Genomic DNA, 17,695 nt, shown 5'->3' on the forward strand with positions numbered 1-17,695 from the left:
AATAAATAGGATTAGGATGATCATTTCTATTCTGATCATTTCTATTCTTCCAATGTAAGTCTTGGATTTGTTCAAACTTTGATTTGTTGTGAAGCATTTATTACTTCCCAAGGAATTAATTTCTTCGAAATATTGTAGTCTCAAGCTTTTGATATAATTGTTCCTACCTAGTCTCTATTAAGTAGAACAATACGTTTGTATAGACTTAGATGACAAGTCATATATAACCAAGGCCCAAAACCAATAAGCGACGCCGACCCATTTCATAACCAAGGCCCAAAACCAATAAGCAGAGACCCAACTTATGAGCAGACTCCCGACTCATATATGCTTAGCGTCTCGACTCATACTTGGACTCTCGACAGGCAGTGGCGGAGCCACAGTAGGGGCATTGGGGTCACATGACCCCAATAGTCAGGTTTTTTCACTTGTATAATTTTGGGTCTCATCCCATTATTCTTTTAGACAAAAAAAAATTAAACCTTATTTTTTATGAACATTAGAAGATGAGTTTCTTATTTGAATTTAAATAGTGTATTACTTTAGTTTATGTGTGTGCTTTTAGCTATTGGCTTGTTATGTTTGTTTCTTTGAATTAGTTTAATTAGTTTCTTATTTGAATGCTTATTTTATGTCTACTAAATAAATGAAGATGGCACATAATTGTAAATATCTTTTTATTAATTGTAGTTGGCTCTCACAACAATTATCATCAAGAAACTAAGATAAGTAAATACAACAGTTTGAAAAATTTTCTATTGAATTATAGTAGGAAGAAGAAAATTTTTTATTGTTATCATGTCCTCATTATGATTAATTTTTGGCTACGCCAAAGGTCAAAGCCTTAACTTATGCTCAAACTCCCAACTCATGGTCAAAGTCTAGACTGATGTATGGAAATGTTTGCAGAAAGTCAAGAGTAATTAATGGGGCCACCAGAATGGAGCCACCCACGTAGAAATGTGAAAAGTAGAAATTATTAGTTTTAAGTTTCAAAGTTGTAAATTAATCTACATCTCCACTGTAACAGAAATAAGATGCTCAAATGAGGTTTACAAGTAACAAGTCCTGTTTGGTATTCTATTAAAAAATAAAAATAAAAATTTTAAAAAAATAAAAATAAAAATTTTAATCAAAACAATCATGTTTTGTAGATCATTTTCAAAAATATACCTCTTTTTAAAAATGATAAAACATCATTTTTCTCTCTTTTTTTTTTTACACTTTTTTCTTTTTTAGTTGTCATTATTTTTTAAATTTAAAAATTATTTTCAAATTTCATACAAACAAGTTTTCAAATTTTAAAAACTTACATTTAAAATAAATAAAAAATTGACTAGAATACCAAATAGGCCCTTAATAATTCTATTTTCATACAAACGTGCATCTCTTAAAAGTAGATAATTGATTAAATAAAGATCTCATAAAGTTATATTCATAATTTTCTTATTCTTTTCCCAATTTCCATATTTCCATAATGTTTATTGATAATTATATCTTGTCAAAATTTCTATGTTTTTAGACCCCTATATTTTTGTCAGGACCGAAATTTAAGACTTTGTCGACCATGCAAAATTTGAATGGAGTATAAGCTTTCCCAGATCTGGTGTAGCAGCCTTACATCTCTTCCCACATGTGTATTGAGAATTGTGATGTATCTACCTAAAGTCAAAGCTATGAAACGCCTCACCAAATTAGAAGAGCTAGAGATTCATAGATGTTCATGTCTAAAAGAAAGATGCACCAAGAAAAGTGGCTCAAGATTTATCACATTCTCAATATTAAGAGGTTGTGGTTTCTCTCAAATCAATTATTAATAATTTGTTTAAGGGTCATTTATACTTTACACCCCTAAGTATAAGTTATTTTTCACTTTGGTATCTGATACTCAAAACGTTTTAATATGGAACTTAAAGTTTATAAAAATTGCAATGTGAGTATTCCGTTAACTTTTCTATTAATTTTGACTGTATATAGCATATGTGAGATTCATTTACACTGATAAGGACATTAAATTTCGCCAAGTGAAAAGAAAAAACAAATTAAAAAAGCCAGATAAAATTTTATAGATTAAAAAAATAAAAATCAATTAAAAAAAAAAAAAAAAAACTGGGAACAAAAGAGATGAGGGAGGAGGGAGGAGGGAGAGGTAAGGATGAACAAGATAATTTTTTATATTTAATTTAAATGTTATCTTTTAATTTTTTTTAATATATAATAATTTAACTGTCTTTTCTTAATTTCTTTTTTGTTTATATGATTTATTTTATTTGTCCTGGCGTAAATTTACTATCCATATCAGTGTAAATGAATCTCACACATTTTATATGCAATTAAAATTAATATAAAAGTTAACGAAATTGGCACAATGTAATTTTCATAAACTTTAAGTTTAAGTTTCATATTAATTAAAACGTTTTGAATATCGCATATCAAAGTAAAAAACTACGTATACTTAAGGGTGCAAAGTGTTAAACCTATTTACTAGAAATTACATAGGCAACTCAAAAGTTAGCTCAAAATATAATGCATTTGCAAAACCCAACCCAAACGAAGCCCATAATTGGTAAGGGAGTCTGTGAAATCCTAAGAGGACGAGAAGAAGAGAGAAGCTCAATGAGGGCAAGGGTTTATATTATGACTCATTTCCTATATTGGCCAGGAAGTGTTTGTTTATATGTTTTACTGAGAACAAAATTGTGTCCGCAACTCCCTCGGTTAGCTAACATGGCGATGGTGGACGAGAAACCCTCATCAACCATAGCAGACCCACCTGCCGCTGCTCCCGTACTCAGACCGCCGGCGACCCAAAATGGCGAAGCGAGGCCGAGCACGAGCGACTCGGACTCGAACGAACCGGGCCCCACCTGGGGTACCGGCATTTCGGATCCGAAATACGAGATATCGAAGGAGAGCAGATGAGTGAGGGAGCGGCAGGAGAAGGCAAAGCAAGAACTTCTGATGAAGCGGTGCGCTTCAGCCCTCGCCGTCCCCACCAACGACATGGCGGTGAGTAACCATCTTCGGCGGCTCGGCGAGCCCATCACTCTGTTTGGGGAGAGAGAGATGGAGAGACGAGACAGGTTGAGGATGATAATGGCGAAGTTGGATTCGCAAGGCCAGTTGGAGAAGCTGATGAAGGCTCATGAGGAGGAGGAGGCTGCAGCTTCTGCTTCTGCTGCTGCAATGGAGGATGGTGACGACGACCAAATGGTGCAGTAACCTTTTTACACTGAAGGGTCCAAAGCTTTGTTAGGGGCTAGAATTGATATTGCCAGGTATTCTGTTAAGAGGGCATCGTCACGGCTCGAACGGGCTCGGAGGAAGAGGGATGACCCAGATGAGGATGTGGATGCAGAGATGGATTGAGCTTTGAGGTAGGCTGCAAGTTTGGGACTTGAATGCAGTGAGATTGGGGATGACAGATCGCTTTCGGGTTGTTTGTTTCGCACGATGGCAACCTGCTTGCCACTTGTGCTGTAAGTGGAGTTGCCAAGTTGTGGAGTATGCCTGAATTAGCAAAGAAGGTTTCCACCTTAAACGGACACACGAAGCGCCTGACTGATGTTATGTTTTCTCCTGTGCACAACCTCTTGGCAACTGCCTCTGTTGACTGGACTGCAAGGTTGTGGAATACTGAAGGAACTCACCTGAAAACATTTGAGGGCCATTTGGACCGTCTTGCACGTATTGCCTTTCATCCATCAGGAAAGTACTTGGGTACAACTAGCTTTGACAAGACATGGAGGTTATGGGATGTAGAAACTGGTGACAAGTTGCTTCTTCAAGAAGGTCACAGTACAATTGTCTATGGGATAACCTTCCACGTACCCTGATGGATCCTTGGTGGCTTCTTCTGGCCAGGATGCACTTGCTCGTGTTTGGGACCTCCGTACTGGTAGAAGTATTCTTGCCTTGGAAGGCCATGTCAAGCAAGTTCTTGGACTCAGTTTTTCACCAAATGGCTATTATTTAGCCACCGCGAGCGAAGACAACACTTGTAGGATATGGGATTTAAGAAAAAAGAAATCCATATACATCATTCCAGCACACACCAATCTCATATAACAAGTCAAATTTGAGCCTCAAGAAGGATATTTCTTGGTAATTGCTTCGTATGATATGACAGCAAAGATATGGTCAGCTCGAGATTTTAAGCTCGTCAGAACACTCTCTGCACATGAATCAAAAGTTACTTCTTGAGAGCTGCTATTTGCACACTCTTTTTTTTTTTTTCTTTTTGCACACCCTTTCCTCACTTTTTGAGTACATTGGAAGATCAAGAGCTTCTTCTGCAATTCTTCTGTCCTCATGAATCTTTGCTATCAGGCTCTCCAGTGATGGGAAATTGGCCTTTTTGCCACACACAAACATTAGCAAAACTGGAACTAACAGGACGAGGAGCAATGGATATTTCACAGACGAGATTGATCAATTTTAACCATACCTCAGGCCGTATGTAGCCGACTATAATAAGATGCAATTCCTCCCCATAGAAATCCTCAACAAAGTCATGAAGCAGCCATGGCTCCTGCATTAGAAACTAAACTTAGCAAAAAGAAGAAAAATACTTGCAAAGGCTACCTTATGTGTCTTGAAAGACTCACTATAGTCTTTTCGGTGTTGTTGAAATAAGGATTCCAACCAATACTCATGACCATTTTAAAGACACCTCGGTTTGATAATCCAGCCCAACCAAAATATACACCCGAGGGATGTTCTGAAAGGAGAGGTGCATATTGTTCGGTGGATAAATTAGCTGGAGAAAAGATGTAGTCCACTTGTTAGGATAACAAAATGAAACAATTTATCAAGCATAACAGGAAGAGAAACAACTAATCATAAGCAACAAATAAATAATCTCAAGCTCAGTCAAGCAAAGTGGGACCTAACCTAAGGACATCAGGAGCATGCACAGTATTAGCTGCATATGAAATAAAGCTAAATGACTTGTATATATTATCTCAAACTAAGAACATCGGTTATCACTGTTTCATCCAAAGACATAGAGAGTTCGATAAAGGATCTAAGTGAATAGCTTTATTCAGACAAACCTGTAGGGATCCCAAGTACTTTTGAGCCCCGACCAAATCCTTTAATGACAGGACCACCAATGTGCCATGGTTCTATTGGTAAAGTATTTTTTATCCCTGCAACAACAAATCAATGGTGCTAATGAAATGGATTATGCAGAAAGAAATCAGTCACACATGATTGAAACAAAGAGAAGGATCCTGGCGTTTACAATCTTCGAAAGGAGGAAGGCCCCACTTTTCAGGTCTCAAATCAAGAAGAGAGTTGATCACCTCATCTGCTGAAGTATAAAGATGGGATTGCTTTGGGAGGGAGGGTACAGCAACCACCTCCATTCCAGCAGCCTTACCAGCTGTAACACCTGGTCTAACAAAACCCAATACAGAAATGTTCAATCAAGAAATTCAATTAATTTAATTTACTTCCAGTGGAGGCGTTGGGTCGCTACAGATCCAGTTTTCAAATCCATGGTAAAAATGCCCATGAAGAAGAGCACATCAATATCTGTTTGTAGTTATTTGCCAATTAAACTGAAATTAATAATCTTAATAATATAATTTATATTCCAATACAAAAAATGCCAATCCTTATGAAAGTTAATTTGCATATAACTTGTTTGAGGAAGGGTTGCATATAAAATAGAACAAAAAAGCAGAACCCAAGGTTTTCATTCAAGTTATAGGTTCATTCTTGTACTGAAGTTTTAAATTAACCAAGGTTACGTAAAGAAAATAAACAAAAACTACGGCACTCAAACAGAAAATGTTTATCTAACAGCTTTTGCTCTTGATAGGTTACTTACAGAGAATCTTCAATGACAAGGCAGCTGGAAGGTTCAATGTTTAGCCTTTTAGCAGCTTCAAGGAATCTATAATGTAAAACCATATATTTCGAGTTTCAGAACATGAATATTTAATCCTTAATAGGAAATACTCAAAGAAGTTAAGATCAAACAACATGTTGTTGCATCTCACATTTCAGGAGATGGCTTCCCTGATCCTATTTCATCACAACCAATGATGACAAAGAAGGATTCCTTCCAGCCTACATATAAAAATAATAAGAAAATAAGTAATTGCTTAGTATGATAAAACAAATCATAACATCCTCAATGCATGTCCATAGTATGCAAGCCTCCATCTAAGACAAATGAGCAAAATTGTTTCTGAAGAAGTATACCCTGATGAAAAGAAATTTTGGTTTCTATGTTTTCCCTTGGAGAGTTTGAAGCCAATACCAATGGCACTCTATGACCACTCAAATGTTTAATTAACCGATTGGCACCTGGGAGTGCTTTGATGTTGCACCACCTAGAGTGACAATTTCAAAAGCCAATCAACAGTGTGCCATAAAAGTAAGGCCTGAACACATAAAAGTGAGTGAATAATTTGAGCTGATTATTATTATTTGTTAGTATGCTAAAAAACATGTGATGTAGTTCCATTTAGTCAAGTATAAATATGTACACACACACACACCCACCTAAATGTCCACTTATAGAAAAAGTCTTTAAGTAACACATTTGACATAATTTTTTGATATATTGACCATGATTACATGGTCTGGTAGAGTTACTACGGAAATTCTTTTCACTGCAATGTCAGGGTTGCTTTTCAGATTGGAATCAAGAAAAGAAGGAAAAAAACCCATTTCGAGAAACTGCTAAAAAGAGAAGTGAGCAAATTCTGATTGATATATATTTATAGACATATAAGTAAGTGTAGTAGTTAATTACTGATGGGAGAACATCGGGGTAATCTCTGAAAGTAATTCACTCGTTGTGCAAGATAGCCCATAATCTTCTGCAACAGAAGTTGCAGCTTCCAGTGGTGTTTTTCCAACGATTTTTTGAACTTCCCGCACATCCCATTGCTTTCCATACTTGCCCAAATAAACTCTTAAAACATCATTTACAATGCCATCTGTGATTAAATTAAGAATAAGAAAAAGGAGTCACTAAAACTGGTAGAAAGAAAACAGCTACTTATAAGAAAATGCTACCCAGAGTACAAGCTGACCTGTGTTAAGTAGTGTACCATCCAAATCAAGGATAACACATGACACTAATTTCTTTAAAGGCTCTGTGATTGACATCTTCACAACCATGCATAAATCTCACAGTTAGGAATTACACTCCGATCAATGGAATATATCTGAAACAAAGACACAGATTTTTTCAATTCAACGACTGAGTATGATAAAAACTTATCCAAATCTCACAGTCAAATACTGATCAACCAATTATTAATATCAGTATGTGACTTTCTCTAACCGTCTTAGGCCATCCACGGTGGTGAGAGTGAGAGTGAGAGTAAGACATAGCCTGAAAAGTGATTTTTTGGCCTGAAAAGTGATTTTTTGTCCTGAGAGTGAGAGTGATATGTGCTGAAGCTACAGTGGTGCTGAGAGTAAGAGCTGAGAGTAATGTAATTGTATATAATTAAATTAAGCCTAAGTTAAATTAAGTTATAGTTAAGTTATAATTTATAATTTAAATATTTATAAAAATTATACCATTAGTTTTATTTTAAAGAGATCTTTAATATAAGGTCAATATTGACTATATTTGAATTTATAATTTTATTACCTAAAATATAAATTCTATATTTTGTCTCCACCAATACCTTTATTTCATTTCACCAACATAAAACAAGAAAATTTAAGACAAACATAAATAAACATAAACAAATAAAACATAAAACAATCACAAACAAACACAAACAAACACAAAACGACAGCCACAAACACAAACACAAACAACACACAATGGTATTGGAGACATCTTCAACATTTCGGCGTTCATCGCCGGCGTCGGCGTCGTGCTTGGCCACGACTTCCTTCTCGCGTCCAAAGGTGCTGGACCAAATCATTCTTCAGTTGCTGGTGGAGTGTTGTTGACCGTATCAACCTAACCCGAGAAAGCCATTGCTCTAAAAGAATTGGCTGATAACTTTGGCCTCCATCATATGGTTCAGTGTCATACCGTGCCACAGCCCGGGAGATTCTTTCCTGAACGTGGTCAATGTCATCGTCCGATTCATCGTCCTCGTTCTCTGGACGCTCGTCCTCAATGATCATGTTGTGCAAAATTATGCATGTCTTCATAATATAGCCCAGATCATTGGCTTTCCATCCTCTGGCGGGCTTTTTTAGAATCTCTCATCTAGCCCTCAGAATCCCGAACGCCATCTCGACATCTTTCCGGTAGGACTCTTGATATCTTGCAAATAGCTGACTTGCCTCTCCTACCGGATTCGTTATTGTTTGTATAAGCGTGGCCCATTTGGGATAGATCCGATCCACTAGATAATACCCCATTGTGTAGTCATTGCCATTAACCTTATACTTGATCTGATGGTTTCGCATTTGCTCCTCATCATCAAAAAGGTGTGAGCCATCCAATACGTTGATGTCATTGTTGCTCCCTGGAAAACCAAAATTGGCATGCCAAATCCACGTGTCGTACCCGGCAACGGCCTCTAATATCACAGTTGGGGTGTGATAATGGCCTTGATATGCCCCTTGTTGTCCTACTGGGCAATTTTTCCATTCCCAATGCATGCAATCTAGACTCCCTAGCATACCTGGGAATCCTCTTTTTTTAGCCTTACGCAATAGCCGTTGGAGATCAGCCACTGTTGGTGTGCGGAGGTATTCCGCTCCGTACACCTCCGGAATAACTCTTATGAACTTCTTGAATGACTCCAGCACTGTGGTTTGGGCAATTTGGAAGCCCTCGTCTGGGGCATCAGCCGAGTACCCAGCGGAGAGCATTCTCATGACCGAAGTCAGCTTTTGCTCTGGCGTGCAGCCCCATCTTCCAGTAGCGTCTTGTCTTTGTTGGAAGTAGACATCTTTGTTGCACACATCTTGCATCATCTTTAAGAATAGTGATTTCTTCATCCGATAGCGTCGTCGGAACATCTCTTCAGTATATCTTGCTCCAGGGTCGAAATAGTTGCTCATAATAAGACCATGGCCTAGTTGTCGGTCTCGAGGGATATATCGTCGTGGTTGGGATGTGCCTCCATGTATTGGCCTTCTTTCACTTCGTTGTGTATGTCGTCGGTAAGCAGCCATGGCACACGCCGTGATATTTGCGAGCTGGTCATCGTACATGTCTAGTTGTGCCTGAAACATCTCTTCATCTGAATCATAATCGTGGGGGGTAGACATCCTGAAGCAGAGTGTAAACGAATTTTCTGCAATTACTAAGCAGGGTGAATTGGTGAAGGCACGACATGGTGAAATTTATAGACTAGGTGTGATAATGTAAACGAATCAAAATCTTATCATCTAGGAAAATTAAACGAATCAGAATCTTATCATCTTGGAAAGTTAAACGAATCAGAATCTTATCATCACTCATAATAGGCTATCTTATCATCTTGGAAAGTTAAACGAATCAAAATCTTATCATCAGTCATAACATGCTATCTTATCATCTTGGAAAAGTAAAGGAATCCGAGACATATTTAATAATAGGGTATTTTATTTTAATTCATAATAAAATGCATACATAAAGTACACGACAGAAATAGTTGGAAAAACAATGACACGTCAGTCATATTGTGAAAAGTCAGTGTTGGGGAAGTACCCTCCCGAGCTTGACGTGCCCTGATTGGCCTCGTTAGCAGCACTTGCATTCCACCTCGCCAAAATTTCACGCTGTTGTGCCTCCCAAAACGCTCGTTGTTCTCCGTGCATGTTGGTGAGGTCCTTGCCCATGACCTCATAATCTTGCTGCTTTTGTTTGAAATCGTTGTGCTGTTTGATCAATCGGTCGAGTGAAGCAGCTATGTCCTTCTGCCCTTGGCAAAGAAACCTGATACTATCGGCAAGGTCATCATCATTAGTATCAACTTGTTTGGCCCTCTTGGAGTTGTTTCTACCAGGTGGCCTCGGGCGACTACCGCTAAGTGGTTGAAAGGCCGGGGCATCCTCATCCGCGCTCAATTGAACCGCTTCAGCTTCGGTATCGGCATCAGTGGGGGTGTCGGTTTGTGCATGTTGCCACTTCACAAAGTGTTGCATCTTAGCAAAACAATGGTGCCAAGCAAAAGGACGGTTTTTCGAGTTTGTTGCTTGGTATCGTGCGTTGGCAAAGGTCACCTAGTAATATGAAAACAAATTAATGAATTATAAATGGTACTCAAATATTTGAATTTAATTATCACAAATATTTGAGTTTAACTAGCAAAAATAAAGTATACACAATCTGAAATATAGTACACACATATTGATCAAACATAAATATGTGAATTTAATTAACAAAAATATTTGAGTTTAACTAGCAAAAATAAAGTATACACAATCTCAAATATAGTACACACATATTGATCAAACATAAATATGTGAATTTAATTAACAAAAATATTTGAGTTTAACTAGCAAAAATAAAGTATACACAATTTAAAATAGAGTACACACATATTAATCAAACATAAATATGTGAATTTAATTAATAAAAATATTTTAGTTTAACTAGCAAAAATAAAGTATACACAATTTAAAATAGAGTACACACATATTAATCAAACATAAATATGTGAATTTAATTAACAAAAATATTTGAGTTTAATTAGCAAAACTCACCGTATCAATTTGATTTTGCCCGCTAGTGCGTGATCGTTCGGCCGCCAAGATACATTTATGATATTTCGAGGTGGCTTGCCCTATTTTCTTGAAGTGAGCCATGACCGCCCCAATTTGTCGCCCATTCCTCACGGCGAGAGGAGATTTCCGAATAAATTGATCGTACACTTTATTCCAAAATTCCATGTTTCTTTGATTGGATCCGATTTCACAATCTTCCGAATTTTCCATCCAAGCTTCAACAAGCGCTACCTCTTCTTCATTGGACCAATTTTTTCTCTTTGCATTTTCCATGATCCAATAGGGATAAAGAGTTGGTTGAGTTCAAAAACATTAACGTTGTTTTTTAACATAAAAAAAGAATAATTAAAAAAAATAATGAAAAGAGGTGTTCGTGCAGAAGAATAATACATATATGATGAATTTCATTTGGTAGCATGGGAAGTGACCCAATTCAGACAATTAAGTGGCTACCTGCAAGTCTGCAACTGCAAGTCAAATCCACCAGCTCAGCTGCCTGCCTTTACTCAATAGGTTTGAAGGTCGGAAGGAAAACATTTGGAGCATCTTGGTCATCCCACTCTAACCCAGTCCACCACCATTCCTGTCCTTCGATGATGAGATTGCATCCTTGGGCACTCCTTGAGTCCAGTGGCAACTTCTTAAGTGCTCGACAATCGCGTATGTAGACTTCCTTCAGATCTGGAAAGGGTAAGGCACCTTCATATATGCTCTGCAACTTTGGTAGATACCTCAACTGCAAGCGTATAAGTTTTGCAAATGGGTTCAATTCTTTTACCACATTTGCCACTCCACCCAATCTTTCCAAATTCATTATCTTTTCCATTTTTGGGCAGTGCCGTACATCTAAATAGATGAGATTTGGAGCCGAAATGAGCCATGTCAGATCCTTCAGTTTTGGGCATCCAAATAAAAATACTGTTTGAAGGCCAACGAAGCAACTTTGGTTTATGGTCATCGATTCGCGAGGATCATTAGGACCTTGTGCTTCCCAATTAACCTTCAATTCTTCCAAATCAGTGCAAGCGACAATTCCAAGGAAATCAAGATGTTTCATATTGGCCAGAGATGATGATATATCAAGAAACCTCGTATTGTCGGAAAGTTGGAGGTTGAGATCTCGAGTGCAGGTCACTAAGTTCTTGTAGCTAAATAACTGTTTGAAACAAGAGGTACTTCTTATGGTCAAAGTCAAGACCTCTAGGTGTTTCAAACACTGCAATTCATCCAACATTGCTTTTTCACTGTCAAAAGGACATTTGTCATCATCACCACACTTCCGCATTCTCAAAACTTTTAGCATGGAAAAACTTGATATTATATGCAGTGGAACAAATTCAAGCTTCTGCGTATGCTGCAAGTTCAAGTATTTTAGCCTTACCAAGGCCTTTAACTCCATCGGCAACTCTCTTATACCAGTATGTGACAAATTCAAATGTTGTAAACAAGCAAGTTTTGAAACTCCGGATGGTAGTTGGGGTAAACCCCAATTGTTAGACAAATCCAGAACTTGAAGAGAACACATAGAATCAAAGAAGGTTTCGCCAATCTTCTTCAATTTAGTTTGTTGAAGAAACAAGGTCAACAAATTGGGGGATTCTGGTCTTTCAACTAAATTTTCAATATGATTGTTCATTAGTGATACCCTTTCTACGCCTTTCCATTCTTCAACATTCGGTGCTTCACTCAAATTGGCACCTGATTCCACAAGGAAATTCTTGTTTGTTTTCTCTGGATTACGAGACAGCCACAATGCCATCTCGCGAACCACATCATGCATTTTTACCTGACTTTCATCATACGCTTCCAACAAACATGCATTGAGAAGAGTGCCTATGATATCATAACTCTCATATTTTGCTTTGTCGACATTACCATATTTCTCAAGTATTCCCTCACACATCCAACAATATAACAAATCAACTTTATCTATGGGAAAATCTTCTGGAAATAAAGCACAGTATAAGAAGCAGGATTTAACTTTCTCGCTTGGTAGATTATTATAACTATACTCTAATAGGTGCAGCACCTTTTCCATACCTGTAAACTCCGAGACAGAATTCTTCAAAACATCAATTGCATATTTCCATTCTTCAGGGGTCTTCTTGCTAGCCATGGCCTTACCCATTGTAATTAGTGCAAGTGGCAAACCGTCACACTTTTTTGCCACTATTTCAGCAAGTTTGAGGATTTCTGGATGAAGAAGAAGTGTTTCTGTCCCAACATTCTTCTGAAACAATTCCCATGCTTTGTTCCATGCTAAATAATCCACTTTAATCTTATGAGCATTCATTTGACCACATACATCTTCGGATCGAGTTGTGAAGATTATCTTGGACTTGTTTTGATCATCAGGAATAGGAACCCCTACTTGGATTATTTCAACTGGCTCCCATATATCATCCAACAATAACACAAACTTCTTTTTGTTCAAGACGTTGAAGATGTCTTGGGCCTTTCCATGCCGCTCTTTTTTCTTCCATTCATCACTGGAAAGCCCAATCTTTTCACCAATCTCATCTTGAATAGTTTCAAGTTTGTGGTTCTGAGAAACCACTACCCAGATCACAAGATTGAAATCATGAAGAGCGTGGACGAACTTGTTATTGATTTGTTTTAGAAGGGTGGTCTTGCCCACTCCTCCCGTCCCATATAAGCCAATTATGCGCACTTGGTCACCTTCAATGAGTCTCCAAACCTTTTCAAGCATGGATTCCATGCCCACAGTAGGCTCAACAGCTACTTGATTGACTACAGGTGCAGCTACTCTTTCTGTGACCTCTGCAAAAACTCCCTTGCTCTTTAAATCAGCGACTTCCAGCAACTTCTTGGCCACGTGTTTTCCATACTTGTAGCTGGACGCGTAGTTTGTTGAACAGTAACCTCCACAACATAATTTCCCAATTTCTTGGCTGCCATCGGTTACAACTTGATTGACTTGGCCTCTGTACTTTCCACACTTGAAATCCACCACTCTACATGCTCTGACCGCTTCATGAATGGCTGCTGCTCCTCGACCTCAACCCTTCTCTTCACACCACTCTTTCGGGAATTCTAACATAACTGCAGGCATTAGATGCCTTCAAGCTTTTGACCGTTAGATTAGTGAATGTTGATCTAACGGTTAAGAAAAAAACTTATGGGCCAGCAGGTACCAAGTTAATTTCAAAATATTACGTAGTTTTGCTTCTTAATCTTTACCCTCTCTCTCCCGCATCCTTTCTCCAATCAAATCCCAGCCGTCCGGCGGCAACGTTGGCAAAATCGGCCCCAAATATTCATCTACCAGTTACCATGCCGAAATCGACGAATCGATTGAACTTCGTGACAGCCATCCGCCTTCTCCAGCGGAGTTGCGACACCGACCACCCAAGACATCGTCCTCTCGACACACTGATCGTCTGGGTGTCCTCCTTTAGTCCCGAAATTCAATCATGGAGGAGAATCAAAGGAGAACAGATCCAACCCCTTCGCCGGCGATCTGAGTTTCTAGCGGCTTCGAGGTCTCTCTCGGGGATCAGGTCATGGTCGCTACCGGATCATTATAGAGGTATAATTGCGTTCTCATAGAGAGATTGTCAATCTTGTCAATTACCTTGCAATGGCTTTCTGAAATTTGTGTATTTAAATTCTCTTACTTGTATGGATTTCAGAGGAATTGGTTTTTCTTGCTATGCCAGAAAATGTAATTGGTTTTTTCCCCGATTTGGGTTTTCACATATAGCAGCACAGAGTCCAGGAGGAAGATCTGTTGGTATGTTTTTTTCTATCCTTAAACCGGATACATGTTGGTATGTATGGGTACAGTTTTGTATGCTGCCTTGATGCAGGAATATATGATATGTGCAACTATGTGTACCTGCATTACCTGTACTGTTACGTTCTCTGAATGTAATGTTATCAGGGAGATAAAAATTGTCTGAAGTTTTAGTGTTGTGTATGTTTGTTCTGGAGTTCAAGGGTAATCCCGCATCTTATTTTTCCTATTATTTGTGTAGATAGCATATTTCCTATGTCCTTGTGCTTGCTCTTCTCTAATCTGCTGATGTTGATGCTTTTTTCTATTGTTATTGAAAGACCAATTTTATATGTTAGTTGAAGGTTTTAATAGAAGAAAATGGTAGATTGGATCAGTGCCTGTAATCAACCAATTCTTAGTAGGGCATTACAATTTCTGGCTTACTTTATTGGCTCCATTTCTGATTGGTTATTTCTTAAATAATAAATTTGCATTAAAGATTTCTTTCCCATCTAAGCACTGTAGTATTTTACAATGCTTAGATACGTGCTTTTGGGTCCTGTACTCGGGTACTGTAGATCACTGCAAGTAGTGAAAACTACATGCTATAGGACCTTACATGTAATTGCTTAAATGGTTTTTGTACCTTTGTGCTTGATACAAAAACATGCCACTGGACCTCTTCTTTTATTCTGTGATAGCATGACATGTTATCGACCTGTTTGAATTGCATACGTGGTTCAATTTTAATTCATATTTTGAAGCATTATGTATAGCATCATCTTTAACTCATCAAAATATGTTCAGATATTCAATGCGGGATTGTTTCAAACTGCAACTGAGCATAAGGAACAGATTCATGGTAATTCATTTATTTTAATCTCTGAGAGTTCAACAATTGACCTCCACACGTCTAGGTTTCATGAAATGCAGAGCTCCTGTGTTAATGCTCCCTTTATGTTTGTCAGCTCATGTTTCTTTACAAGATTTTAAATAATTTTTTTTTTGAAGTAAATGATTGTATGTGATACTGAATTTATTCTTATGAGATTGTTACAAGAATGCTGCAAAAACATTCTATGATGAATTGTGATGGAGATATGGTATCAGCTGCACGGGTCAAATTCATGACTAAAAATTGGAGTATAGAGGTAGAGAAGAGAAAACGAAGGCCCTTCATCTGAGTTTTTTCTAAGAAATGGGAAGGTCACTAGTAATTCAGACTTTTTGCATGGACTTGGCAGCCGCTTTTGGCTTTAACAACTAGAGACTAAATCTATTCCATGGTTATAAATTTTGGGCATGGGTGTTCAGACAATATATGAGCATGAAATTCTTCCAGGGCACAATAAATTCAAGTCTCCCACTTTAGCAAGTATATGCATGCTTACCACTTTTCTTTAGCAAGTATTTAGCATGCTTACCACTTTTCTTTTCTCTGTTTTTCAGAATTATTGACCAGCATGACAAACTGAGGAAAAGAAGCACAGAAGCTTATACCACCGAGATAAGTACTACTCTTTTATCCTTCTGTCTGGTATAACCTAAGTATCATATAGCAGATAACACTGAGAAGTTAAATCACACATTAATATTCCGATTTCGTTAGTAAATGTCACACAGTACTTTCTTACTTGTTTTGTTGCCATTTTCAGCAGTTATAATTAGCAGTTATAATTGAATAATCATGTATCTTGTGCTATCTTATGTATTTCTTTGCTATCTCATGAAGTTTTTGAATTGGGATCTAAAAGGCTCTATTATTGAAAACAAACTAATGAATGCAGATTGGGTTGGTAGTTCTGTTCGCTCAATGTATATCTTCATGTTAAAATTGTGTGAAGAAGCAACCTTGCCTCCAGACCTATTGCAGGGGCAGAGTATCTTGCCATTGTGTGGTCTGCAACGTCTCAGCAATCAACACATGAAGATTGACTAGTATTTCATACCAAGTGTGTTCAAGCTAGTTGCTGATATTTTCCAAACCACTTCCAATGGTCCCATTATGTTCTCCAAGGATCAAAATTGGTCTCTGAAACTCTCCGTGCTTTTGGAACATGAATTTGAACAAATATTGATTAGTTAAATGAATGGATGAAATTTTTTATGAATGGATGGATTTTTGTTGAATGGATGGATTTTTATGAGAGAATGGAATATAAATAACATTTATAACATCCAAATCCCATTAAAAATTGACATGTATAATCTTGTTTATTTATATCAGTTTCAGGAGGTTTTATACATCGAAAAAACTTGATTACGATTTCCAATCTTGTTTTGGATATCAGTTGGGCTGAAAAAACAAATGGCATTTGCTTTGTTCTTTTGACAATTCATCCATTGCGTTTGATCTGTTTAAATGATTTTAAACGATTCGACAGGGACTGCTCAGGATCCCAATTATAACAGCATTATTCAATGATTAAAAAACAGAAAAAGATTTTGGTTAATACATAAAGGGGCAGCAAAATACAAGCATGTGTATTGGCAAAATATGTATTGGCACTTTTGGGTACTTGATATTCAACAAATTTTACCCAACTCAAGAATGCCTAAACATTTTGATACAATATTGATTAAAAATGTTAAACACATGTAAATGTGTAATGTATATAGTTTTAGACTTTTAGTATAAGGTTTTTAATTAAACTTGTTAATACTTAATACCTTAAAAAAATTGATCTAAAAAAAAACCCCTACAAAATTTAAAATTCAAAAAACTAAAACTGAAAATCACTAAAACAAAAAAATTAAAACACAAAATATTGAAATTGAAACCAAAAAAATTCCATCCTCGCCCAAAATATAAAATTAACCCACCCAAGTTGAAAAAAAAAAATGAACCTCTGGCGCGTCTCCAGACTTGTCAAATAGTGTAATTTTGAATTGCATGTCAAAACCTGATTGTTAAACAGGAGCTTGTATTTAGCACTCTGAGAATGCAATTGCTCTTTCGTGTATACACAGTTGCAGTGCGAAACGTTTTTTTGGCCCAGTGATGAAGTTACCATTTTCTTGAGATTTGGTTCAAGAAAATGGTAACTTGGATTAAGAAAATGGTAACTTACAATTCATTGAGAAAAAGTTACCATTTCTTGAGAAAAAAAATCAAGAAAATGGTAAGTTTGGTCACGCTGGGGCTGGATTACCACTTTTTTGAATGAAGTTACCATTTTCTTGATCAATTGATCAAGAAAGTGGTAACGTGTTTTGCTTCACTGATTCCGTTACCATTTTCTTGATATTTGGTTCAAGAAAATGGTAACTTCGATCAAGAATGTGGTAACTTACCATTTTTTAAGA

The 17,695-nt window shown here is 37.2% G+C and overlaps 2 protein-coding genes, 1 long non-coding RNA gene and 2 pseudogenes across 3 annotated transcripts; 2 read left to right on the top strand and 3 right to left on the bottom strand.

Moving 5' to 3' along the window:
• Positions 1–2,469: 2,469 nt before the first annotated feature.
• On the top strand, positions 2,470–4,203 carry LOC147292943 (uncharacterized; annotated as a pseudogene).
• Positions 4,204–4,209: 6 nt separating this feature from the next.
• On the bottom strand, positions 4,210–7,193 carry LOC147292944 (bifunctional riboflavin kinase/FMN phosphatase-like). Its single transcript, XM_086230973.1, has 10 exons — positions 7,053–7,193; positions 6,770–6,956; positions 6,214–6,344; positions 6,009–6,078; positions 5,837–5,902; positions 5,246–5,400; positions 5,055–5,150; positions 4,608–4,759; positions 4,448–4,531; positions 4,210–4,353 (listed from the first exon to the last, which is right to left on the bottom strand). The coding sequence occupies exons 1-10, from the start codon at positions 7,138–7,140 to the stop codon at positions 4,210–4,212; spliced, it is 1,173 nt and encodes a 390-aa protein (XP_086087099.1). The 5' UTR covers positions 7,141–7,193.
• Positions 7,194–8,193: 1,000 nt separating this feature from the next.
• Positions 8,194–9,762, bottom strand: LOC147292945 (uncharacterized). Its single transcript, XM_086230974.1, has 2 exons — positions 9,632–9,762; positions 8,194–9,211 (listed from the first exon to the last, which is right to left on the bottom strand). The coding sequence occupies exons 1-2, from the start codon at positions 9,760–9,762 to the stop codon at positions 8,194–8,196; spliced, it is 1,149 nt and encodes a 382-aa protein (XP_086087100.1).
• Positions 9,763–11,025: 1,263 nt separating this feature from the next.
• On the bottom strand, positions 11,026–13,985 carry LOC147292946 (putative disease resistance protein At5g63020 pseudogene; annotated as a pseudogene).
• A 251-nt stretch (positions 13,986–14,236) lies between these two features.
• Positions 14,237–16,438, top strand: LOC147292947 (uncharacterized). Its single transcript, XR_015120728.1, has 3 exons — positions 14,237–14,404; positions 15,197–15,251; positions 15,839–16,438. It is a non-coding gene; the product is annotated as an uncharacterized LOC147292947 (long non-coding RNA).
• Positions 16,439–17,695: the final 1,257 nt, after the last annotated feature.

The sequence above is a fragment of the Dryas octopetala genome, chromosome 2, assembly GCF_963921425.1.
Source record: "Dryas octopetala chromosome 2, drDryOcto1.1, whole genome shotgun sequence".
Lineage (NCBI taxonomy): Eukaryota > Viridiplantae > Streptophyta > Magnoliopsida > Rosales > Rosaceae > Dryas > Dryas octopetala.